General features: G+C 44.7%; 1 protein-coding gene and 1 long non-coding RNA gene across 3 annotated transcripts in view; one reads left to right on the top strand and one right to left on the bottom strand.

Annotated features, from left to right (window-relative positions):
- Nucleotides 1–27033, top strand: part of snx25 (sorting nexin 25) — a 55635-nt gene that overhangs the window by 23138 nt on the left and 5464 nt on the right. For both annotated transcript variants that reach the window (XR_006025804.1, XM_042074733.1), the window contains exons 6-16: nt 122–192; nt 7596–7786; nt 10490–10621; nt 11088–11363; nt 11847–12011; nt 13531–13662; nt 16327–16467; nt 18793–18906; nt 20292–20453; nt 21072–21189; nt 24754–24820. Coding sequence is in view for 1 of the 2 variants with exons in the window: in XM_042074733.1 (XP_041930667.1) it covers nt 122–192; nt 7596–7786; nt 10490–10621; nt 11088–11363; nt 11847–12011; nt 13531–13662; nt 16327–16467; nt 18793–18906; nt 20292–20453; nt 21072–21189; nt 24754–24820 (1569 nt within the window). In the remaining variant the exon portion in view is untranslated. The remainder of the gene's footprint in view (nt 1–121; nt 193–7595; nt 7787–10489; nt 10622–11087; nt 11364–11846; nt 12012–13530; nt 13663–16326; nt 16468–18792; nt 18907–20291; nt 20454–21071; nt 21190–24753; nt 24821–27033) is intronic.
- LOC121694553 lies at nt 3937–9697 on the bottom strand. Its single transcript, XR_006025808.1, has 3 exons — nt 9569–9697; nt 4531–4588; nt 3937–4235 (listed from the first exon to the last, which is right to left on the bottom strand). It is a non-coding gene; the product is annotated as an uncharacterized LOC121694553 (long non-coding RNA).

The raw sequence follows: 27033 nt of genomic DNA, 5'->3' as shown, positions 1-27033 counted from the left end.
GCTATCTCCAAGTACCAGATTGTTGAGGAGATGTGATGTGTATGTATGTGTCTGTGTTTTCTCCAAGTACCAGATTGTTGAGGAGATGTGATGTGTATGTGTGTGTCTGTGTTTTCTCCAGGTACCAGATTGTTGTGGAGATCATCCAAGCGACGACGCTCAGTAGCATTCCACAGCTGAAGAAACAGAAAGGTAAGAAGACACGGGGGAGTTGTTTTATGTTTACTCTGCATGCAGTTTAAAGGAAATTATTTTTCTCCCACATTCATCCTCCCCAGCCAGACACTTTAGCTCACGCTGTGCTCAGACTTAATTGCTGTACAGCTCAGTGGTCTGCAGCCTGTAGGTCTCCAATATAGATGCATGGAATGTTCTGCAAAAAGGGAATTAATGGCCTGCAAGTGGGGTACACCCTGGAGGTCTTCGCTACGGGCCGTGTCACATTAAAAAGTGTCGTCCGTGTCACATTAAAGAGTGTCCTCCGTGTAGGGTTGCAAAGGGGCGGTAAATTTCCGGAAACTTACCAGAAACTTTCCATGGGAAGTTAATCTGGGGAATTTTGGAAATATTCCAAATTGGAAACTTTCATGGAATTAAAGGAAATTATGGGAATTTACGGGAATTAACTGGGAATTTGCATGCTAGCGGGAATCCCATTCTCTTTCTATATGGTTTACTAGTGTGATAAGCTAGCAACACTGAAACCACTGAACTGCCCAAGATACACCACGGCTCTCAACAACAAAATCCAACTGGTTGGAACATTGACTGACAATCAGTTTGTTCAGTTAGAATTCCCTGAAAATGGTAAAACAAATAAAAATATAATGACACAACATACCACCCCAACCAAACCTTATAGATTATGTAAATTATATATAAGTTGTCAAGCTTAATCAGACAGATTAATCGTCCCATTACAGTTTATGCAAAATGACATACACCCATTTGAATGAGGACAAAAGTGACGACAAGCCCATAACTGGGCAACTCTGTTTGCAAACTTCCCCCAGTTTCACACCAGTTATTTCCACATGAGATGACATTTTCACTGGGAATTTATTTTCCCCATGCACATGAACGCACCATAGGTTTCCTTTATGTCTAGTAGCCTATGCTGATTGCTGTGTGCATGGGATTGACGTATGTGCAGGGTAGAAATTTGACGGAAATTGCATTAAATCAGGTTGTTTCAACTAATATTATGCTGCAAGATGGGGTTTTGTCCACTACATTTAAGTTCTCTGTTATAGACTTGCTTGCCATAAACTTGCTTGCCATAAACTTGCCATATTAAAAAATCCCAGTTTATTCCCATTAATTCCCGTTTATTCCTGTTAATTTCCGTATATTCCCGTTAATTCCCATGGAAAGTTTCCAACTTAGAAAATTCCCGAAATTTTGCAACCCTACCTCCGTGTCACATTAAAGAGTGTCCTCCGTGTTGTGTTGAGGTCTCTTGTTCTTGTTCACGTTATGAGACTGAAGTGTAACATTCTGTTCTGCACCCCGTAACCATAATGACAGGACTCAGGAGTAATGACTTGGATATGGGTAATGAATGGGGTAATAGAACACAGAGGGCACTTTCATAAGGGTAAATGAAATCAGATTGCCGTTACCAAACATTGTGGTCTCCCGTACAGAAAAAATCAGTGCTTTGCTGCACCTCCTGCTGTGGAGAAGCCAAGCCAAGCTCTATTCTCCCCTTGCGGTAGTGGCTGATCATCAGGTTCGGTTCAGTGCCCATCTCAGTGATTGACAAGCCGGCCAATAACAGAACCCGTCGTGCTCGGTCACCGGGAAAATGTGAGGGGCCGCAAGCAGCATGCTTTGCTGAGAGATGGCATTTCATATTCTCCCCCTGCCCTCCACAAGTTAGCCCAGAGACTACATGAAGTGGCGGATGGCCGCCTGCCAGCCATGCTGGAAAATGTCACTCACTGACTGTTCTCTTTCTCTCTCTCTCTCTCTCTCTCTCTCTTTCTCTCTCTCTCCTCTCCTCTCTCGCTCGTTTTGCGTGTCTCCCAAATTTTTTACGGATTATTCTATTTGCTCGGCTAAGCTTGCAGGGAGAGAGAGAGAGGGTTTTTAAGGCAAATGAGCTCACTCTCTAGCAGAAGTACAGGAGACCTGGAGAAAGGCAGGTCAGTAGATAGATGCCTTGTAGTTCTGTCTGCTGTCTGCTGTTCTGAAGTGGCACTTTCGCTTTCTGCTCCCTCCCTTGCTCAGTTTATTGAAATGAAAACAGGAACTGTGGTCCACTAGATCGCTGAGTCATATTGAGTTGTGCCTTGTGGGTTGTTTTGCAAGAAGTTGTTTTTTTCTTTTTCTTTTTTCTTCCGTCTCCGTGAGGAGGGGCTCTTCATTTGTTTTCTGTGCCTCCTGCTCCCGACTTCCCCCTCCAAAAAAAAAACAGGAGACAAATGAAGCCATATATAATCTCTGTGGTGGGTGGACACAGCAGTAGCTTTTATTAAATGAAGCGGATGGGAAATTGGCTCTCTGGATGTGTCATTGCCTCTCTCATCTCTCTATCTTTCCCTCCCCTCTCCCTCTCCCTCTCCCCTCTCTCTCTCACTCTATGTTCTTCCCCCCCCTCTTTCTCTCTCTCTCTCTCTCTCTCTCTCTCTCTCTCTCACTCTCTCTCTTCTTCCCCTCTCTCTTTTTCTTTCTCTCTGTTCCTTCCTCTCTCTCTCTCTCCTGTCTGTGTTCAGTGTGCAGTTGTTTTGTGTGCCCACAGGTGCTAGTAGGAGGAGACGTGATGCTAGATGGTGTTGCCAGTGGTAAACTGCCACAGCTTAAAAGAACTGCGGCACCACATAAGTCCTGTTTGGGTGGGGAATATTCCCCTGTTTCTTTCTTGATACACTTATTTTAAATCTTAAAGTAGGAAGCAGTATTCTTTTAATGATTTCTCTTTAGCACTCCCCCCTCCTTCCTCCTGCTGTGGATGACGCACACAAAAGTGCAGCTACAGTCTCACAGAGTTGCAAAATAATCAGCCGCGTTTACAGTATCTCATTTCTGTCCAGTCATGCTCTGGACCTGACTACACTAGAATCTGCCCAGACAATGCCTGTCTGAGGAGTCCTAATGATACAGTATGATCTTGCAAAGTGGGAAAGGAACTCAAGTTCTCACCCAGAAGCCGTGTATGGGTAATGCAAGCAATTGGATGGATCTCTCTAAAAACCAACAGACTTGCCTTGCAAACTCCAACAACAGCACTGTGTGCACTCAAAGAGCTAGCTAGTTAAAGTGTAAACTCTTTAGCCAGTTAAAGTGTAACTCTTGCCAAAATGTTGTATTTTTGAATATACCCGAGTCAAACTTTCGTTTAAAAGCATAATTAAGTTGGAAGCGCCACTTTTATGCTTGCCCATATTGTATTTTTCGGGCCAAATGGCCTTTTGAATGGGAGTCGTATTGGCACTACTATTTTGATGCATGATCGCATTAAATTCTCTATTTTTAAAACGCTAAGAAGGCTCGACACAACATGAAACTTTGGTCGTAGTATCACCAGTGTCTCTACATACTCGAGCGTTGAGAACATTGTGTTTTGTGCACAGAGTTTACTAAAAGAAAGGTTTTGAACAGCTCACTTAGTTTTTCTGCTTGCCGCCATTTTACCAGTCTAGAAGTGAGTTGTCCAAAACCTTTCTCAGAATCAGAATCAGCTTTATTGGCTGGGTTTGCGTAAACAAACAAGGAATTTGACTCTGGTTAATCTTTGCTCTCAAAGTACAACACTCACTTAACATATTAGAATAAAAAATATAAAATAAAAAAATAAATAATAAAAAATAAAAACACTCACTTAACATATAAGAATAAAACCCTGTGTAAACTCTGTGTACGTAAACAATCCTACACTATCATTGACTCTCTCTTGATACATCACTAAAATATTCCCTTATTGCCATAGTCCAAGCAAAGTTCACTTCCTGCCATCTCTTGATCAGTTCCAAGGCAATTTTCTTCCAGAGTCAGAGTCCGACCCATCTGCATCTGTGGTGGAAGCAGTGGAAATGGTGGAAGCTGTGGAAATGGAGGAAGCAGTGGAAATGGAGGAAGCTGTGGAAATGGAGGAAGCTGTGGAAATGGAGGAAGCAGTGGAAATGGAGGAAACTGTGGAAGCTGCCTCTTGTTCAGCGCTTTTCTTTCTCCGCTTGGCTTTTGGGGCAGGAGCATCGTACTTCTTCCGTTTTGCTGGTTTTGCTGGCAGCGCCCTAAGTAGACCCAGGACAAAGGGAGATATCAAACAAACAATATCACAGTATCACCACTTACATGACGGAGGCAGGATAAGACATGATAAAGTAAGCTACACAACCATACATAGCCTACAAATACATGCAAACATGCACATACACACACAAATGTCAGGAGTGATGCATAGCCATAGTCATTTATAACACAAGCCTTAAATCTGAGCTGTCGTGTTGACCGGTGTTGCAACACCGGTCAACACTCTAGCTCAGGCATTTCCCTGTCTGATCTTTAGATGCAGGGGCAACTGCTTACCTGGGTCTCGTCATCGTCACTGGAAACTTCAGCAGCCGTACTTCCACTCTGCAACCACCTGAGTCCAAAACATAAAAGCGTGAAAACGTAACAAATAATGTATGAAAGAAACAATTAGTTGTTTACACTGTCTATTACTCAGGCGGTCCATTTGTTATAAATATCCCATAAGGAAGTGTTTGCCACACCTTCTTCCCCCTGCAACATGTCCATAGACCACTTGATCAGACAAAGAATAATGAAGCGCTATAATCAGCATTTGAAACAATGTAACCATTTTTGGACCTGAGGCAAAAACAATGTGTCAATGTTTAGTAGGGTTGGGTATCGTTTGGGTTTTATCCGATACCGGTACTAAATCGATACTTTTAAAATGCTGCCGGTGCCAAAATGGTGCCTGAACCGGTAGCCTACTTTGTTTTTACAATAAAATGGTCTAAAGCATGAATTGCTTTTTTTATTGATAAGACAAATTTGAACATGAAATTAAACGGTTATATTCAATTTACTATTAATATCTCATTGCTTCTATGCATAATACATTTAAATGTTAAAACAGCTTGTCATGAATGCACACACAATGGTACAGTAAGCTCTGCTTTCAAGTTTATCCATTGTAGGCGGCTTGCCATAAGGTATGTTAAAACCGCTTGCCATGGAACTGCCAGGTCATGGACAACCACAATTGCACTTTGTGCACTGACTTATGACCTGACCTACATGGTTGCACATAGCCTACCTGCCTTCCCCTAAACAGTCAAGCAAATGTAAAAACTACTGTAATCGCCTAACTGTAAATAAGAATTGGGAGCAATATTTAAACTGTGTTCAACATTACATGTTTTCTATTATACACACAATCATAATACATCACGACAGAATGAAGCAGTTTCTCAAAAGGCAAAGGGAAAAGATGCAGAGAAAGAGATCACCACCAAAGTCCCAATGCATGTCCCCCCACACAGAAAACTCAGCTTTTTTTACATCCCAACTAAAACATTTTGATAGAAAAAGGCCAAACAAAGTGCATTCAATTTATTGAAAAACCCCCCCCATACAAACAGAAAAATCAAACAACAGAACATACTACTAATCTAAACTACTTCTACTACCAACACAATGCACGTGAACGCTGACCATTAGTAGAATGTGATTTATAGCACATATCAGCGTTTGTTAAAAGTGGCAGAACAATCAAGTACACAAACAAGTACACAAACAAGTACCGGTACAATCAAATACACAAACCCTTTTTCAAACACCAGCATGCAAGTTCCATCTCCTATGATTATACTGAATACATAATCAATGTCAGTGACCTTCCTCTTTCTACCCCACTATCTTCCCACTGATGTGTGCCCTCTAAAGGAAATGGGGAGGGTATTCTACAGAACCTCATCAAAAGGAAATAATTCTGCATTATCACTGACGCACTAGTGAATAGCCTGGCTTGAATAATTCTGCATTATCACTGACGCACTAGTGAATAGCCTGGCTTGAATAATTCTGCATTATCACTGACGCACTAGTGAATAGCCTGGCTTGAATAATTCTGCATTATCACTGACATACTAGTGAATAGCCTGGCTGGTTAGTTGAAGCAACAGGAGTGCTTATCAGTATTTCATATAACCATATGCCATCAAAATTAATTTGGGGATAATCTAGCTACCTATGAATACCTTTAAAAACAGTAAAAACACACTATGCATCTTTAAAAAGTAGAAAATATGTAAATGTCAAATCTAAATGAAAATCAGGTTTATAGGCTTAGTATACTTGCGTATATAAGGAATTTGGTCTCTGCATTTATCCCATCCGTGAATTAGTGAACACACACAGCACACAGTGAACACACAGTGAGGTGAAGCACACACTAACCCAGAGCAGTGAGCTGCCTGCTACAGGGGCGCTCGGGGAGCAGCGAGGGGTTACTGTAGGTGCCTTGCTCAAGTGCACTTCAGCAGTGGATGTGGGCATGGGAGAGCAGTGCTCAACCACCTCCCCGCCCACATTTTTCCTACTGGTCGGGTATAGAACTGACAACCCTTCGGTTACAAGCCCGAAGCCCTAACCAGTAGGATGGATCTTTTATACGGTAAACATAAGCATTGGCCCACTGGCTCAAGGCAAGTAAAAGACCATGCTGGGCAAGTTGTTTTTTCATCACCATCAGGAGTAAGCTCAGCTCACCTATGGTGTAGCTAGGCATGTGAGACTACTAAAATAAACAGGGAGCTTGTTAGCATTTGATAAACGAACAGTTTTGTGTAGAACAAGCAATACAAATCTCATGTACTGGCCCAAGGGGCCAGTGGTGTGTGAGGGGGGGGGGGGGGGGGTGGTGGTATTTTAGACACTGATATTTGTATGGTTTTAGCTTATTTGCCTTCAGTGAACAGTGACACTGAACAGTGTGGGTGACCGGCTTTGACATTGGTGCCTTGGGGTTTGTGGTGCCAGTGTTGGTGTCATGCAAGTTTCTATCAGATTTTACCCGAAATATGTTGCAAAATACAGAGAGACGATAATTTCATCTAAAAGAGTCTTTCAGAGATGTTTATGAAAAACACTTGCTGACTGATGCCACATGCGCTACTGTATGCTACTGTGATGGTCCTACACATACTGTACAAAGTTATTCAGAGTCCTGACCTTCTGAGGAACTCTGTCCTACTTAATGATGAAAGCTGAGATTTCTCAATCTCTGTTTATGAAATGTCTTTCTCTCTTTCTGTCTCTTTTCCTTCCTCCCTTCCTTCCATTCTTTCATCCAGTACTTTACTTCTCATTGCTTGTACTTTTTTACTCTCTCTCTCTCTCTCTCTCTCTCTCTCTCTCTCTCTCTCTCTCTCTCTCTCTCTCTCTCACACACTCTCATTCTTTTGTACCCCCACACTTCCTCCATTCTCATTCCCTATCCCCCTCTCCTCTCCTCCCTCTCTCTCTCAGGCCTCCATCCCTTCTTCCCGAGCCCTCTTGAACTCCTGTCCTGTCCTGTCTGATCTGAGCTGGCATGTGACGTCCCCTTTTCTCTCCCCCCCCGCCCCTCTCTCTCCACACAGACAGCAAAGGGAAGGAGGCGGCGGCCATGAAGGCGGACCTGCTGCGGGCGCGCAACATGAAGCGCTACATCAACCAGCTGACCGTGGCCAAGAAGCAGTGCGAGAAGCGCATCCGCCTCCTGGGCGGGCCTAACTACGAGCAGCAGGAGGACGGCGTTGGCGACGAAGCAGACGGACCGCAGAGCCAGAGGGTGAGTCAGGGTTGGGTCACACACACACACACACACACACACACACACACACTCTGCCTCTCTGTCTCTCTCTGGTTGGGTCCAATGCGCCCCTGGAATGCACACCTACCCTGGTTAGCACTGTCATTCAGCAGATGGCTATCAGATATGTTGGTGTTATCCAAAGCATATTTTTCTCTGCTGTACCGGTGATGGCAGTTAGAACGATACAACGGCACACAACAACGGCATATACATGTGTACACACAGATGCATACACACACAGATACACACCTGTGCACACGCACACACACGCACACACACGCACACACACACACACACACACACACACACACACACGCGCACACACACACGCACACGCACACACACTCACACAGATACACACCTGTGCTCACACAGACACACACACACACACACACACAAATGTACACGCTCAAACATGTGCAAACTCTGTCTGTCTGTCTTTTTAAAGAATGAATTTGACAAAACTAAATCAGAAGGACCCATTGCACCTGCTTTCAGGTGGATTTTATCACATGGTGTTCTCCATGCAGGAACCAAATTCAGTCTGCACTTCAACGTGCTCCTTCTCTATCCTTGTGCATGGCATCAAAATCACAAAGGGGGTTGGAGGGGAAAGGGGCAGCCTCATACGTACGTACATATGGTAGCACAAAAAACATTTTCAAAGCTGCCAACTCTCACACATCCACGCCCTCTTACGCCAATCAAATGCGTGAGGGTTGGCAGCTCTGCATTTTGTATCCAGTTTGGGGCCAGATAAACACAGGCTTTTTGAAACGCTTTCCAAACAGTAGCAGCCCCCTCCCCATTCTCTTTGTCTGGGACTCCACACTCCGAGAGCCAATCAGGACAAGGTCTCAGTGGGCAAAGCTTGTTTACGGAATTTGTAAAGGAAAAGGCGAGAGGGAGAGCAAAAAGATGATCTACTGTGTGTGTGTGTGTGTGTGTGTGTGTGTGTGTGTGTGTGGATGGTTGGATGTATGTGGCACCCATGCTGCATCTAAATTGATCTGACACACACACACACACACACACACATACACAGTGACACTTTGTGATGTGGCGGCAGCAGAGACCTCACCAATCGCCCCTCCTGTCCCAGCCATGGTGCTTAACTCTTAGGGCGCACCTACACTTAACTCTTAGGGGCGCAGCTATACTTAACTCTTAGGGACGCACCTACACTTAACTCTTAGGGGCGCACCTACACTTAACTCTTAGGGGCGCACCTACACTTAACTCTTAGGGGCGCACCTACACTTAACTCTTAGGGCGCACCTACACTTAACTCTTAGGGCGCACTCCAGTGGTGTACCCACTTAGAAAGCATCACCATCTCAGTATATATTGAGATCTAGGATGTCTATCAACTTGCACCAGGTTATTTAAAAAAAGCAAACTTGGATTCATTCTCAGGTGTATCACTATTAGACTCCCCTATTTTTTGACTCCCAATATGGTGGCGTTAATATCTCTATTCTGGTTGTTATGGGAAGGCCGAAAGCCTCAATACCCACTACAGCTAACTAGACTACACCACTGGCGCTCCCACACTGGGCATGACGCTTAACTCTTAGGGCATGGATATGCTTACCGTGCCCGGGTACGGTACAGAGCAATCACATTGGTCAAACAAACCGGACTTTGGGGTTCAATTGTACTCGGGTATGGTACGGAAGGCATAGTGTGAGTACACTCTTAGTCACGTGTCACTCTGTGCTGTCTGGCACTGTCTGCCATCGCTGTCACTGCACCAACCTGCACAAGAACAGCTAGAAGGCAGGGAACACGCTCAGGGACTTGGGGAGAAGTCTGTGGATCGTTAGCACTGCATGAGAAGGTTCCTGTGGTAATATGTCTAGTCCTCGTGTTTTGGCTTCAGACATGTCAATCTGTTATGTAAAATCAGATGGTTGTGTTGTTAAGCCACCATCATGATGAAAAAGTGACATCACTCTTTGTTTTGATATGAAAAATTACTATCTGTAAATCCAAAAATACTTATTGACCAAAAAGGTTTTCCAACCATGATACCACATCACAAAGCCTGGATATATCTGCACAATATCTCTATTTGGGCCGATCTAATTTCAAGGACACACCATAGCAACATTATTGTGGTTTGGGCTGTTTTATAGCCTCTATTAAGTTCAATACCATCCTTTGAAATGCACCTCTGAAGAGTCATGGATTCCACTTGGCTTTGTGTGATATGACTCGTCTGTTTTCTCCAGATCCTTCGGTTTGAGTGATATGACTCGGTATTCTCCAGATCCTTCAGTTTGTGTGATATGACTCGTCTGTTTTCTCCAGATCCTTCAGTTTGCGTGATATGACTCGTCTGTTTTCTCCAGATCCTTCAGTTTGTGTGATATGACTCGTCTGTTTTCTCCAGATCCTTCAGTTTGTGTGATATGACTCGTCTGTTTTCTCCAGATCCTTCAGTTTGAGTGATATGACTCGTCTGTTTTCTCCAGATCCTTCAGTTTGAGTGATATGACTCGGTATTCTCCAGATCCTTCAGTTTGTGTGATATGACTCGTCTGTTTTCTCCAGATCCTTCAGTTTGCGTGATATGACTCGTCTGTTTTCTCCAGATCCTTCAGTTTGTGTGATATGACTCGTCTGTTTTCTCCAGATCCTTCAGTTTGTGTGATATGACTCGTCTGTTTTCTCTAGATCCTGCAGTTTGAAGAGATCATGTCCAACAGCACGTTCCGAGAGCACTTCAGAGTCTACATGGAGCGCGTGGACAAGAGGGCCCTCATCAGCTTCTGGGAACTTGTGGAGACTCTGAAGACTGCAAATAAGGTAAACACCCCCTCAAAACATTATAAGCTTCTTTTAGATTTGCTCAAATGTCCTGTTCGGCTCCAGTACAGGGAACAGTACATTAACAGCTTATGAACAAGTAAGATTTTGAGACTAATTTCTCCCCCCCATTTAAATGGAGTGTCTGAAAGCAGACTGTGTCACCTGGTGTGTCTGAAATGCATGGAAACCAGATGTTTTTGTCTCATGGTTAGATAAGCAGATGATGTTTTTTAATTCAGTGGAAAATCACAAATGTTGTGTAGAAGCCTGCATATTTTTTTTCAGTCTAGCTGCATTGAACTTTCTTTCTTTCTGTCTTTTTGTGTCTGAATTGACTCAAAGGTTGTGTTAAAAATCCATTTGACCAAAAACCTAATGAGGCAGACTGTGATGTAGACTGATTGGATCATCAGTGCTTTTTAAAGACTTTTATTCTCTCAATTCCCTCATCCCTCCGCCCCAGAATGAGGTGGCCCAGCTGGTGGGGGAGATCTACCAGAACTTCTTTGTGGAGAGCCGTGAGATTCCTGTGGAGAAGGCCCTGCTCAAGGAGATCCAGCAGACCACCGTGGGCAACAAGGGCACTGACGTGTTCCACAAGATCCAGGCGGACGTGTACGAGACCATGAAGGAGCGCTACTACCCCTCCTTCCTGGTCAGCGACCTCTACGAGCGGCTGATCCGCCGCGAGGAGCAGCGCAGCAGCTCCCAGTCCAGCAGCGAGGACAAGGATGATAGCGTGAGTAGCGCCCCCTGTAGACAAACATGCGCCATGAACTCTCCCGCTTAGGTTGCTGTGGCCAGGGGGCGAGACAGTGCAGTGTGATGTGTTTAAATGCCAGCTCACTCTTATGTACTGAGCTTCAGCTAAACACACAGAGATCCTGTTTTTTAAGAGCCTGGTTTAGGAGATGTAGGATTCCTAACGAAACAGCAATAGTTGCAATAGTTTTCCTTTTCATGTTAATTGGTTAGCATGGAGAAAACTTGAATCGTTCATTTTCTTATTACTTATTTATATAAGTATTTCATCGCCTTTTGTAAGCATAATGCTACAATGTACATAAAATGTTAGATGGAGCAAGGATATGCGTTGGCACAGTTGCTGCTGTTGTGATTTTTGTATTCCATACCAAACCCATCACTAATGGCCTCCTGTCAGAAGTGCTTTTTCACTCAATGTGCTGAGTGCTTTGTGTGACTTTGCCCGTGACTTTGCCAGAGCCAGGCCATGGAGGGCACGGAGGAGGGGCTGGACGAGGGCAGCAAGGGCATCAACGAGCAGGCCAACTACGCCGCCAACAAGCTGCGGCAGCTCTACGACAAGCTGGAGTACAAGCGCCAGGCCCTCGGCTCCATCCAGAACGCACCAAAGCCAGACAAAAAGGTGCGTCGCCATTACGACCAGCTGCCTGGCACTCAGAGTTGGTTTGAAACCAAAAACTGGGGTGACTCATTTTTCACAGAGATTGGTGTGGTTGCTGTGTGGTTTTACAGGATAATTGACCAGAAGTTGAGAGTTTACTGGACCTCCATCAGGTGGTACTGGTTGAAGCTGTTTGAAGTGTGTTAAGTGTCTGGACATTTGCAGGAATAAGTTTAATTCAGGAAGCATCCTTCTTGTCTTCTGTGCTCTGTTCTTTCTGGAAATAACAAACTTCAGGATTTGATTAACCCTTAGAACCCTAGACTGTTGGGCATTTTCACTACCTTTAGTTAGAAGGATTTATCCTGGTCATTGTAAGTGCCATTGTAAGTGTTTTTTTTTTCAGCAGAGTCTAGGCTAGCCAAATCTGCCACAATTTAATGTATTAATACTTGCATTGATTTAATTTTGATTTTTAAATAATAAAAATACAAAAAGCGTATTATAAAAATTCTTATATTTTGACATGTATCTCACCACTGCAAGCTGGTAGCTCGACTTGCATGCATTTTGCAGTCACTTTGTCTGTTTTTATAAGCCAGAAGGATCGACATACATGGTACCAATGAATAGCCCTTTGTCTCCTCTTTCATCTGATATGCTTGCCATATCTATGCGATCACAGGTTCATGAGTAATTCAAACGAGAGTAGTGGGTACGCAGGTGATTTTTTTTACATTTTCATACTTGATCGTACAGACAAGTGCATAGTCTCGTTGGAAAGCCCCACTTCTGCTCTGTCACGCAATAAAGGTTTCATCTCGCTGAGACGAACAGTTCCGGAATGTAACAGAGAAAAAAAGGTGTGTTTTTTGACGCACTTTGCGTCAATCGGGTTCTAAGGGTTTAACAGCACATTTTCACAATGAAAGGATCTCTGTGAAGGAAGCTTTTCATTCAGCCTTGCTAATGGCCTTTGGACACAAGGACCCATTACTCAATGTGACCCCTCCCCAACCCTTGGCCCCGGTGCTATTTATGGCCTTCTCTCATTGTTCAGGGACAGTGGAGCCCTGTACCTATGCCACGCAAGCCATTTGTCTTCTCCCTCAGCAGAGCCCCCTTTGTCACACACACACACACACACACACACACACACACACACACACACACACACACACACACACACACACACACACACACACACACACACACACACACACACACACACACACACACACACACACACACACACACACACACACACACACACACACACACACACACACACACGCAAAACCCTGGTCTGAGAACTGCCATCGAATTAAAAACAACAGTGGACAAAAACAGTGGAAACAATGGATGTGAGCTGGGGTTTTTTTAGGGAAGCTTTTTCCTGTTAAAGGGGAGTTTTGCTTTGCCCTTGGTATGTCCCTTAACTTACACTGGTGGGGTCTGGTCTGTGTGCCTGGAGACGATGCCGATTGTCAGGATGTTTTATAAATTATTCAAATTGTGTGTGTGTGTGTGTTCGTCTCAGATTGTGTTGAAGCTGAAGGAGGAGATCGGGGCCATGGAGAAGGAGCACAGCGACCTGCAGTTGCACATCTCACGCACAGACCTGTGGTGTGAGAACCTGGGCACGTGGAGGGCTGTCGTCAGCGCTGCCGAGGTAAACCTCCTCACCCTCTCACCTCCACTCCCTACTCCCTCACCCTCTCACCTCCACTCCCTACTCCCTCACCTCCTCACCCTCTCACCTCCACTCCCTACTCCCTCACCTCCTCATCCTCTCACCTCCACTCCATACTCCCTCGCCCCCTCACCTCCACTCCCTACTTCCTCACTCCCTCACCCTCTCTCCTCCTCACCTCCTCACTCCCTCACCCTCTCACCTCCACTCCCTACTCCCTTACTCCCTCACCTCCTCACTCCCTCATTCCCTCTCCTCCTCTCCTCCTCACTCCCTCTCCTCCTCACCTCCTCTCCTCCTCACTCCCTGTCCTCCCCACTCCCTCACCTCCTCACCCTCTCACCTCCACTCCCTACTCCCTCACCTCCTCACCCTCTCACCTCCACTCCCTACTCCCTCACCTCCTCATCCTCTCACCTCCACTCCATACTCCCTCGCCCCCTCACCTCCACTCCCTACTTCCTCACTCCCTCACCCTCTCTCCTCCTCACCTCCTCACTCCCTCACCCTCTCACCTCCACTCCCTACTCCCTCACTCCCTCACCTCCTCACTCCCTCATTCCCTCTCCTCCTCTCCTCCTCACTCCCTCTCCTCCTCACCTCCTCTCCTCCTCACTCCCTGTCCTCCCCACGCCCTCACCCCCACTCCCTCACCTCCTCACCCCTGTTATACAAGCTGCTGAGCCATTTATGAAGAAAAGATCAGAATGCTGCTTCTGTGATAACGTAGAAAGTGGTTTAGCACTAGAGTTTTCATAGTATTTCGTAGTATTTTCTGAAGCTCCTTGCTGTCTAAAGGAAGGACATGTGTGTCCTTGAGGTGAACTGAAACTTCAGCCAGACGTGATAAGAGTCTGAGGTCTGAGTCTGTAAAAAGCTCGCTATCAATGGTGTCTGGCTCATTTGGGTTATATTAATATTGTAATCCATTTCTGTTCACTGGAACACTGATAAAGCCAAAGCATGTGTGTTCCATTTCCCTATTCGCCTGCAGCGTGACAAAGCCTCTCAGATGAGTTGTGATTGGGCCATTGTTTGTTTAATTGACCACTAAATAGTCAAAGGGTGCAATCGTTCATGTTCATAGCTCTTTTGTTTTGCTGTAATTGGCATTTTGGGTCGTCATGTTTTCATAATTGTTATTACAACTGTCCTAACATTCCTTTTAGATGACTAATGGCATGTTGATTAGGAATTCTATTTGAGTACGGGTTATTCCAGAGTTAATATCAAAGGGTACACATTCTTTTAAATTATGTACCGTACCGTTTATTCAAGCTTTTGTCACTGTTGTTGCAAACCAGCATCATTATAAAGCAGCTTATTTTTCGATAGGCTGTCTAACAATGTAGTTATAAGACTGACGCTTTCAATAGTCACTATGACAGCGATGCTACATCGTTCACATACTCATGTCGTCATGAGTTCCTGTGCTGGTCTATTAGAGATTTAAAGCATGCCGTGGGTTAGAGCATATATGCTCTTTGTGCAAGTCAGACAGGTTGGCTGTTTGCCCTCTTCAGCAGTCATTACAGCCAAATGGGTAGGGCAGTGTGGATCTTAAATGCCCGTCTCTGCCCGTAATCTACCATCCTGCTTGTCCTCTTTCTTTTCTCTCTCCCTCCCCTCCCTCCCTCCCTCTCTCTCTCTCTCTCTATCTTTTGTGCACTCTCTTTTCACTCTCTCTGTTTGTACAATCTCTCTATACTCCCCCACACTCTGTCTGTCTGTCTCATTCAAAATTCAATGTTTTATTGGCAGGACAATTTGAAGTGAACACAGTGTTTGCAAACAGAATGCAAAGACATGGCAGACAAAAAATAAATTTGCATTATATTGATTCATTTAGGAAATGCTTTTATCTAAAGCCATTTACAGAAATAACATCCAAGCTACAATGCCTTACTGTAGGTAGCTATTAGTATGACATCAATCAATACTATGACCAGGCTACTCAAGCTTTCAGTACTAGTTTAAGTGTAGTCAAAGGCCAAGAGAGTGGTTGTGGAAGAAGGAGTGCATGGGAAGTGTTGGGCTTGTTAGCAGAGGAGGTACCCTCAGAAGTTTTGGGTCTTCGTAAATCAGGTTTCTAGGCCAAGTGTACTATACAAGGAATTTGGTCTCTGCATTTATCCTATTGGTGAATTAGTGAACACACAGAGCACACAGTGAGGTGAAGCACACACTAACCCACAGCAGTGAGCTGCCTGCTACAGTGGCGCGCAGGGAGCAGTGAGGGGTTAGGTGCCTTGTGCCTTGCTCAAGGCCAGGGCACTTCAGCAGTGGATGTGGGTACTGTATGAGAGAGCGCAACCACTTCCCCCGCCCACATTTTTCTTACTGGTCGGGGATCGAACCAGCAACCCTTCGGTTTCAAGCCCAAAGCCCTAACCAGTAGGCCACGGCTGCCCCTATGCATATGCATCCGAGATGAACAAACCTACTTGTGTGAGTGTCCCTCTCTCCCCTCCCCGGCTGTACTGGACTCATCCCTGTGTGTGTGTGTGTGTGTGTGTGTGTGTGTGTGTGTGTGTGTGTGTGTGTGTGTGTGTGTGTGTGTGTGTGTGTGTGTGTGTGTGTGTGTGTGTGTGTGTGTGTGTGTGTGTGTGTGTGTGTGTGTGTGTGTGTGTGTGCGCTCTGCAGGCGTCTGAGGAGAACGGAGAACAGGTGCCCTTCTACTCGGTGGCCGTTAGCCTGCCTGAGGGCGAGGACACCAAGAGCAACCGCTGGACCGTCACCAGGAAGCTCCCGGAATTCCAGGCCCTCCACAGGAAGCTCACCGAGGTAACACACGTACAGAACACCCCCCGCCCCGCGAGTGAGATCACTTCCTGTTTCTGTGATTCCGTTCACCTCAGTGGGCAGAGTAGGGGCATGTAAAACTATCAACATGGTGTCCATGGATACTGCAGCACCCAAACAACATTTGGTCAGACGCATAATAGGGCATAAAAAAAAAAAATTCTTGGGTTCCGGTTTCCGACCGACCCTGTCAATTTATGTGCGACCCAAATTTATTTTATGAGCTTGGGGAAGAAATAACACTAAATACATTAAATAAATCCACAAATAAAAGGCGAACTATAATTACATTAATTACCCCTTGCATATAGCCTATGCACAGCTGTTCACGAAGACAATTGTTTTCGTCACTTACCAAGGCACTCGCAATTTTGTCCAAACACTGCAACTTTTTCGCAAATTTGACCAATCATCGTAGTTTCACCGTGAAATTTCACCTACCACAACAGTCCCTCGCGCAGAATATTGAGACAGATGGCACACTTACTTCTGCACCTTCTGCATATGACACCAAAGACTGCCCTAACGTGTTCGTTCCTCTACAGTTTTGATGACAATAAATAGAAGGCTAACGTTAATGATCTGCTTACTTGCATCTCTCAACCTGTTGTTGCTAACCTACCTAGGCTATGAAAGTAAGTTAATTAAGGCCTACTTGGTTTACTGACATTTCAGTAGGCTATGCAACCCATTGGCAAATGTTTACCTGAATATGTCCTTTTAGCTTATGTCATGTTTGCTAGCTTGTGGGCTTAGTTTGAGTAGTGCTACCAAAATCATAGAAATTAATAAAATTGCAAGACATTTACCTCTTCTATAATCCAAGAATGATTTCGTTCAAGTTGTTTTTTTAACATTTATTTTAACTAATGACATATAAGACATTCCCAATTGCATCCACATATCGTAATGCACTATGCAAAAAGTGATTTACACTCGTAGCCGAACACAGTGAGATGCAAGCCTTCCAATCCACTCAGAAATGTAATTAGGCTACTCTCACATCTTTAAAGGGGCAGGCAGTCAATTAGACGTACACCACCAATGTAATGACATTAAACAGAAGTGTAGTCAAATAGTTTAAATCAATATGAAATTACTAGATACTTACTTGACTATTAGTAATTATGCAGGCCACAGACTATGAATTATTAAAAAGATATGAACTTAATATGAATTACAAAATATATGAATGTATTGAAACATATGACATGATGCCATCTCTTTAGGTGACCGTCTTTTTGGACAGTTCTACGAAAGGTTATACTGCTTTGTGAATTACCTCAGTCAAAGCATTTTCACAAATAAAGTAGGCCTACTTTGATTTTCTGTAATCCTTACTGTTTACCTTTGATTATCCTTTTTTAATAAGCATCAAGATTATCAGTGTGATTTTGGTCTTACTAACCTTAATTGCCCTAAATTTAAAAAAACAAATCGCAACTATTTTTGCAATTTTCACTTCCTCCTGCAATTTCTCCACAAGAAACAGCTAAAAACACCGCAACTTCCATCCAGGCATTTTAGGTCGTAACAGTCTCAAAAAACCTTGTGAAATCCTGGAGGGACTGATTTTCTACCTATCCCTTACTGCCACTGGGGGAAAAAAAAAAAAATCCCTACCGACCCATGGCCTCAACTGACCACCAACAGGAACCAAAACTTTTTTTTTTTTATGCCTAGGACGTCAGTGTGGTGCAACTTGGTAATGGTGATGAATGTCCGATGAATGTCTTTGTTTTTTTTGTTGGAAAAGTATGAATACAGATGAGGACGTGTTATTCTAAAGTAGCAGAAGGTGCACATCGCACATCTAACTTAGTACAGGTGCAGGGTAAAGTAGATCCGTGAAATAAAGAAAAAAGTACCCGCATGCTGTTGCTGCTGCTCCCGAAGTGATTTATTACACAACGTTTCGACCAATGTTGGTCTTCGTCAGGTGTACACTTTTTCTTTATGATGTGTTTTTCTGTCATAATACCCTCTCCTTCACCACCACCTCCACCTACCAGATGTGCAGATACACACCGTCAGTAGTCTGGTGCATTAAAATGCCTCTGAGATCTGATGCACTTTCTCTCAGCGCCGCATACCGTGACGGCCAAGGGAGCGAGCATGACTCATCAATTGAGCCGCATATGTGCAGATCCATCACTAAAGATGGCACACCTCCACAGACAGATCCATCACTAAAGATGGCACGCCACAGCAGACAGATTTGTAATGTGGATTCTTTTGCTCACTTTTTCAAATATGTTTTTCTATTTCCATCTGTCCCTTGCTCTCTTCCCCTAATTTCTCTTTCAGTGTTTCCCCTCTTTGAAGAAGGTCCAGCTGCCGTCGCTGAGTAAACTGCCATTCAAATCCATCGACCAAAAATTCCTTGAGAAATCCAAAAACCAGCTCAACGCCTTCTTACAGGTGAGACACGGACTGCATGCCATGATCTCTTCCCCAATTCGAAACACCTAAAACCCTTTTCTGAAAATATCTGTGGTTTCTCGACCCCGGGGTTGTAGCCCCAGTACAGAAAAGGAAGTGGATGAATTCGGTAGCGGCGTCTGTGATGTAATGTCTTCTCTCTCTCAGTTATGTTTTTTCTTTCTCTCCCTGGAGGGCCAACACATACACACCATCATCACTGTTTTGGTGGCGTTTTTCATGTCGTGTCTGGCGCCTTGTATGCCCTAGGCCACATGTTCTCATACATGACAACAAAAGGCTGCACAGGTGCCCTTTTTTAGCTGAAGGGTGTCTGCAAGATGGCACCCGCTACACAGATTGAAAATGAAAAAGCCGGGCTTTTTAGTCCGCCAGCTGCCAGCCGCAGCCTGTAGTCTAGCAGGGGAGGGGCATCAGCCTGCTGAGGCTCAGTGGAGACTGGTGGCTGGACATTGGACCACATTTCTGTCTTTGTTTTTTGGTGAAATGTAACTTGGTTTTTATTGCTAAAGCTTGTCATTTTGTGATGGTTTGAAGTGTGAGAGCATTGAAGCAGGAGAGGTTTGGTGTCCTTGAGGGGATTGTTTTAGCTAGATGTTCCTACTACCAACCAGCATTTGAATATTGGCACATTTGGTCTTTGTTTTGACAGAATATGGCCAGATTTGTGTTGTCAAAACCTGTTATTTTATGGTGATTTGAAGGGAAAGTGCCTTGAAGCGTGAGCATGTTTGATATTTCCTAAGGGGGAAATTTTAGCTCGATTTGAGCACTTGAATACCTTTATTTTATGAAGGCTGCAGGCTTTAGCGAAATGTGTTTGTTTTGTCATCCCAATGTTTTTTATACATGTTGGTGTCAGACAGGGTTCTATTAAGAAGTGAATGGCTTGCAAAACAAGCTGTAAAATGAGATTGACGTGGAAATGTTGATAATAAATGAGGCTGTAAAAACCAGATCTGGGGGGAATGTAAACACACCACCAATAAAAACAATGCAATAAAACAGACGAGGAAGTAGCTAAATTACTTCCTTATTACTTTGGATGAACCAGCTTTCAGGCACATTTTCAGCCAAGGCATGGAGTCAGCAGGCTCAATATCCATCTGGTCAGATGTTGTCGGGCCAAGACAGCAAAGTCCACATCCCCTGTGGCCTTTTCACTTGACTGATTACTCTCATATAGACCTAATGACTCTTTCAGTCTCTCCAGTAGCAGGATTCGTAGCACCCATCTTGGCTAGATGTCAATCACCCTCATTGTGTGGTGGTATACACATCACACATAGGTTGCCTTGATGGGAAAGAAAGCAGGTGGTTGGATGACCTTAGACCTTTGGTTGGTGTGTGGTGTTGTCCTGCAGAAGATGCTGATGGACGAGCGCATGTGCCAGAGCGAGGCGCTGTACGCCTTCCTCAGCCCCTCCCCCGAGCACCTCAAGGTCATGGACATCCAGAAGAAGTCCTCCTTCTCACTGGCCTCTTTCCTGGAGAGGCTGCCTGGCGACTTCTTCTCCCATCAGGAGGTGAGAGACCTCCCCCAGACACACACACACACACACACACACACACACACACACATATCTGGATAAAAACAAGCAGACACATAAAATCATTTCCCTGTTTTTACCTTGCTGTGTGTGTGTGTGTGTGTGTGTGTGTGTGTGTGTGTGTGTGTGTGGGGGGGGCTATAAATGCCTTCTTTTAAAGACCGGTGTGTGTGTGTGTGTGTGTGTGTGTATATATATATATATATATATATATATATATATATATATATATATATATATATATATATATATATATATATATATATATATATATATATATATTCTTCACAACAAACTTCAAAGCTTTTTTTAAGCTTTAGCTTATTAGCTCTAGACTAAGTGCATCTGAAGCCCTCTGCTGCTAAACAGGCCAAGGTACCAGTACCAGTGTACATTGACTACTGCTCCTTCACACTTCAGTAGCCTGAGGCCTGCTGTTTTACAATCGCACCGTTTGAAAGCAGCATCACGGCGTAGATAGCCAGCTATTTATGTTGGGGTATGACTCACCCAGGCAAAGAAAGAAACAAGCGTAGCCGTCCTCTAAGACCCAGGGTGGGACAGATTCATGAGGCTCATTTCCTGTGCCATCAGGAGGAGGCGGAGGACGACAGTGACCTCTGGGACTACGGCGACGAGGCCGACGGGAAGAAGGACGCCCTCGCCGAGCCATGCTTTATGCTCATCGGAGAGATCTTCGAACTCAGGGGCAGTGAGTGGCACTTGTGATGCAGCTCACATGGCACAGAGGATTGTGTGCGTGTGCGTGTGCGTGTGCGTGTGCGTGTGCGTGTGCTTGTGCGTGTGCGTGTGCGCGTGCGTGTGTGTGTGTGTGTGTGTGTGTGTGAGTGTGAGTGTGTGTGTGTGTGTGAGTGTGTGTTTGAGTGTGTCAAGTTGTTGCAGGCTGCTTTCCTCATGCATAATTATGCATATCAGAAGCCTGTATCTATGTCTGTATCTGGGTGTGTATATGCGTACGTGTGTGTGTGCGTGTGTATGCTTGTGTGTGTGTGTGTGTGTTTGAGTGTGCATATGTGTGTGGGGGGGTTCTGTGTGTGTGTGTTTGAGTGTGTATTTAAGTGTTTCAGGGGTTGCGGGCTACTTTCCTCATGCATAATTATGCATATCAGAAGCCTCTGTCTATGTCTGTATCTGGGTGTGTACATGCGTACGTGTGTGTGCGTCTGTGTGTGTGTCTGGGTTAGCAAGTATGCTATGTACTATGCACTCATGCGCCCCTGTATAGCTTGATTTGCATCAAACTGTTGTAAGGTGGTTGTGCACATCCATTGACTTCAGCGAGCCACCTGCACTCGTCTGACGAGCAGTGTCTTTCCTCCTCTCTTTCTCCATGGCGCTCCTGCACTCGTCTGACGAGCAGTGTCTTTCCTCCTCTCTTTCTCCATGGCGCTCCTGCACTCGTCTGACGAGCAGTGTCTTTCCTCCTCTCTTTCTCCATGGCGCTCCTGCACTCGTCTGACGAGCAGTGTCTTTCCTCCTCTCTTTCTCCACAGCGTTCCGTCCTTATTCCTCCCAGCGTCAGTCCCCCCCCCCCCGCTCGGCGCTCCATAACAGGAGCCGAAGCCTGTCGTTACCGCTGGTCATTCCATCACGCGTCAGTCCCCCACACACAGCCTCATTACGCTCCCATTGATTCTCATTGATAGACTCTCCAGGAAATTTACGCAGACGGTTTCACCACTTGCACAGACAAACAGAAGTAGGAGTGTTGTAATGAGACTTTTTCCCCTTCCTTGTGCATAACTTTGTCTACTAGGCTGTTGGTTTCTGGTATACACAGATAAGAACAATTTAGTAATGCTCAGGCATGTGAACAGGAAGTTCAAAACCAAAGCATGTCCTTCATCAGCCTCCTATTTCCACAAGCTTGAGTTACCTGAGTGACTCAGTACTACTTGGAAATAGTTGCAAAGTCACTGGTAACAGGATATACAGTACAGTTGTTTTGGAAATAGAGTTTGGTATGCTGTTGTTAGGGTTATTAAATATGGCACATGTAAATTGGCAGACTAAAGGTGATGATCATTGGGGCAACTTTTTGAGCAATGTTGTTGGGCAACCACATAATTTGCCTACTGATGATTGAAGTACTGCATATTTTTTTACGTAATTTTTTACGACGGATTTCAATGGGAATGTACCCGAACAACAATACTGTGGCACATTGCCTAGCAGCACTGCTCAATAAGTTGCCTCATGTAGCATCAGCTTAAAGGAGAACTCTGGCATGGGTCAGCCTAGAGAACTCTGGCATGGGTCAGCCTAGAGAACTCTGGCATGGGTCAGCCTACAGCCATGTTGTTAGAGGGCTCTCGGCTCTGGCATGGGTCAGCCTAGAGACATGTTAGAGGGCTCTCAGCTCTATCAGCATCAGAACAATGACTAAAAAGGAAAGAAATATCTGTGCAACATTAATTTAGCTGTCATGCTACTGGCGAGAATGGCTAGGCAGCTTTACAGCTACCATTTGGGGGCAGAAACCCAAAGACAAAGTAAACCGCTTTTTGTGCCTCTGAAGGGGCTCAATATGTCATTAAAAGTGCTGAGCAACATGGACAGGGGCACAAGCAGTCAGTCACATACCTGTTTTCTTCAGTTGCTTAGTGTCAAGTCCAACTGGTCATACTAGTTGTTGCCGTATGAATATTTTGATATTTGGCATCAGTCTTGGTTCAGAGGTGCTGATGGATATAGACCTGTGCAACCTGTTGCTCGTCTGCAGCTTCTTAGTCACACTGAAGACATCCCAGCAGAGCAGCTCAAAACCGTTTAACACTACAGGATTACTACAGCATGAACTCTGCCTTTGAATATGTTCAGAAAAGTCAGAAATATAACAGGGCCTTACATTACAGAGCAAAATATATACACGCTTTTCTGTAGTGACTCAGTGGCACACTCTTGGCTGCCCACACTATAGGGGTATGGGACGCCACAACAGGCCAGGCCATTGAGCATGCAGATGCTCAGCTGTAGTGTTCGCCCACAGCAGGACCTCTGTGTGTCTCCTCTCTGGACAGAGGGACACAGTCATGCCTGGAGCTGGGCCACCTGAGGGTGTTAAGACAAGCCTGTTCTGCATGTGGAGTAGGGGGATGAGACGTGTGTAATGTGTCTGTTCTGCATGTGTAAAGCGCCATGAGACATGTGTAATGTTTTGCCGCTCTATAAGTGATATTAAATAGAAAATTGAAATTGGATGAGGATTGGATACCATACCGCAATTTCCCAACTACCGGTATTAGCCGCAGCTTATGCATCGATTTTGCAAATGGGGGCAGTTAACATGGTATTAATATGGTTTTGTTTCTTTTAACTTACATAAAACACTGTTCTGCGAATTATATATAATGCGGCTAATAGACAGGAAATGACTGTAGGGCCTTTTGAGTGGATTTCAGCTGTGAGCTGAGTGGAAGTGAATGAAATAAAAGGGTCTTTGGGTCTTTGGGACTGTGCTGTTGTGCAGCTGTCTGACCACAGCTATGGGGTTCTAGAATAGAACAACGGAAGGTTGGGAGTTCCATCCTAGAGACTTCACATTTAGATGTATTCATTTAGCATCTAGCTTTTTATCCAAAGTGACTTACAACATTCAAGCATACATACAGTGCAAAGCTTAGAAAAGAAAACACTAAGGCAATAAGCACTACTACCAGAGGAGGAAAGTGCACAAGTGTAAGGACTAGTCAAAGTGTACCTGAAGGAGATAGTGGTTGGAGAAGAGGGAGGGAAGAAAAGAAAACACATTCATGTTAGGTGTGTTGGGTTGGGTTAGGTGTGTTGGGTTAAGTGTGTTGGGTGGGTTAGATGTGTTGGGTTGGGTTAGGTGTGTTGGGTTAAGTGTTTTGGGTGGGTTAGATGTGTTGGGTTGGGTTAGGTGTGTTGGGTTAAGTGGGTTAGATGTGTTGGGTTGGGTTAGGTGTGTTGGGTTAAGTGTGTTGGGTGGGTTAGATGTGTTGGGTGGATTAGATGTGTTGGGTGGATTAGATGTGTTGGGTGGGTTGGGTGTGTTAGATGTTTTGGGTTGGTTGGGTGTGTTAGATGTTTTGGGTTGGTTAGATGTGTTGGGTGTGTAAGATGTGTTGGGTTGGTTAGATGTGTTGGGTGTGTTAGATGTGTTGGGTGTGCTAGATGTGTTGGGTGTGCTAGATGTGTTGGGTGGGTTAGATGAGTGGAATGGGAGGATTGGTCTTGTGTGGTGTCAATGCTATAGGCTGTACACTTACCCTCCCCTCTTCTCTGTGTCTCACAGTGTTCAAATGGGTACGGAAGACACTAATTGCACTAGTTCAAGTCACATTTGGACGGACCATCAACAAGTAAGTTCCAGCGTTTCTTGCTTTGTGCAAGTCATGATGAAGTAGTCTGCAGAAATGAATGAAAGTGGTAATAAACAAAGAAAAGTTTATTGTCTGTACCCAAACAAAAACACATATCAAACTCTGTTGTTTGTTTGAAAATCAATACAAAACTTTGAACACACAAGCTAAAGTGGAGTTGTTTTGTATTTTGTTTTTATTGTCAAACCAGTAAAATTCATTAAAAGGATGAAAGGAAACAGCTAGCTTAATTGAGCAGTCAGCCTCCTATCAGTGGTGGTGACCTTAGAACCAGGGCTATGGATGGAGTGTAGTGGCTCTGTAAGAGGCCTGCAAGTGTTAGAAACAGGGCTATGGATGTAGTGTAGTGGCTCTGTTAGAACCAGGGCTATGGATGGAGTGTAGTGGAACTGTTAGAACCAGGGCTATGGATGGAGTGTAGTGGAACTGTTAGAAACAGGGCTATGGATGTAGTGTAGTGGCTCTGTTAGAACCAGGGCTATGGATGTAGTGTAGTGGCTCTGTTAGAACCAGGGCTATGGATGGAGTGTAGTGGCTCTGTTAGAACCAGGGCTATGTATGGAGTGTAGTGGCTCTGTTAGAATCAGGGCTATGGATGTAGTGTAGTGGCTCTGTTAGAACCAGGGCTATGGATGTAGTGTCGTGGCTCTGTTAGAACCAGGGCTATGGATGGAGTGTAGTGGCTCTGTTAGAACCAGGGCTATGGATGGAGTGTAGTGGCTCTGTAAGAGGCCTGCAAGTGTTAGCACTGGGCTCTGATCAACTGATCTGAGTTGGTGGTATGAGGTCGGGGGGGGGGGGGGTGCCGGGGCTTTGTGTACTATGACAAGCCTAATGACCACATTCTCACGCCTACCTCCACTCAAAACACACTTAACATGCTCACACGAGAGCACAAGAGAGAATGTGACGCACGCATACACGCACACACACTTAACATATACTTAAACCCAATTATAACACACACACACACACACACACACACACACACACACACACACACTTTCACGTACACTCTCACACACACTCACTCTCTCTCTCACACACACACATTTACACACACACATTCACACAAATTTACACACACACATTCACACACACATATACACACACACACACACACACACACACACACACACACACACACACACACACACACACACACACACACACACACACACACACACCACATCAGAACCTCTTCTTTTTGAATGTTGTCAGCTTTCTAATAGCTGGACATTATTGGCCCTTGTCCCAAGTGTCCCAGAGAGTGGGCGTTGATGGGTTTGTTTGGTGATGAGGATGATTTGCACCCTCACTGCCTGAGCAACTGCGTTCTCTCTAACCCTAACACAAGCCAATCACCTTTCACATAACAATAGCACAAGCCAATCACGTTTCACATAACAATTACACAAGCCAATCACGTTTCACATAACAATTACACAAGCCAATCACGTTTCATATTCAGGGTGCCCTTGGGGATTGTGTTGTGTCTTTCAAGCAACTGTTCATTATGATCTTGGTAGAGCAGCCTAGTTGTGCTTCTTAGAGCAGCCTAATTGTGCTTCTTAGAGCAGCCTAGTTGTGCTTCTTTGATCTTGCCACTAGCTAATGGCCAGGCTGTGTGTGGCTGCACTGATCAATGTGGAATAGAGAAACCTGCTGCTTGTTTGCTGCTTCCGAGGGAGGGGTTCAAACAGGGCAGTTTCATTCAGACAACACCTTCATTGAAACACCAGGTACATTCATGTGTCACAAGACAAGATGCTGTTATTTTTCCTTGCCTTTATGTACTTTTGGTAGAAGTCCTGTTGACTTTTGTCCTGAACCTGCCTAATCATGGCAATTATTGTTTTTGAAAATTCTGGATTACATGCTAGCTGCCTGGTTCATGTTGTTTTGCTGTTAGAGTCCTCCTTAAGTGAAATTCACAGATGTCCATAGACCAGTGTGTTTCAGTGTCTTCTTCTCTGCACCATTCTTCTCTGCACCATACTGGTACTTAACACTAAATGTACATGACCGTTTAAGTGCCTGTCGCAGAAGAAACATGTCACAAGCCACCTGGATTCAGTTCCCCATTGTACCAGCTCTAATCCTCGCTGGATTTAAATATCTATTAGAAGTGACACCATTTGATTCTTTCAGACACATGTGAACACGTTCAAAATGGAAAGTCGGCACACAGC

This window comes from Alosa sapidissima, chromosome 20, assembly GCF_018492685.1.
Source record: "Alosa sapidissima isolate fAloSap1 chromosome 20, fAloSap1.pri, whole genome shotgun sequence".
NCBI lineage: Eukaryota > Metazoa > Chordata > Actinopteri > Clupeiformes > Clupeidae > Alosa > Alosa sapidissima.
Note: the sequence above shows the minus strand (reverse complement) of the source record. Positions and strands in the feature narration are given on the sequence as shown.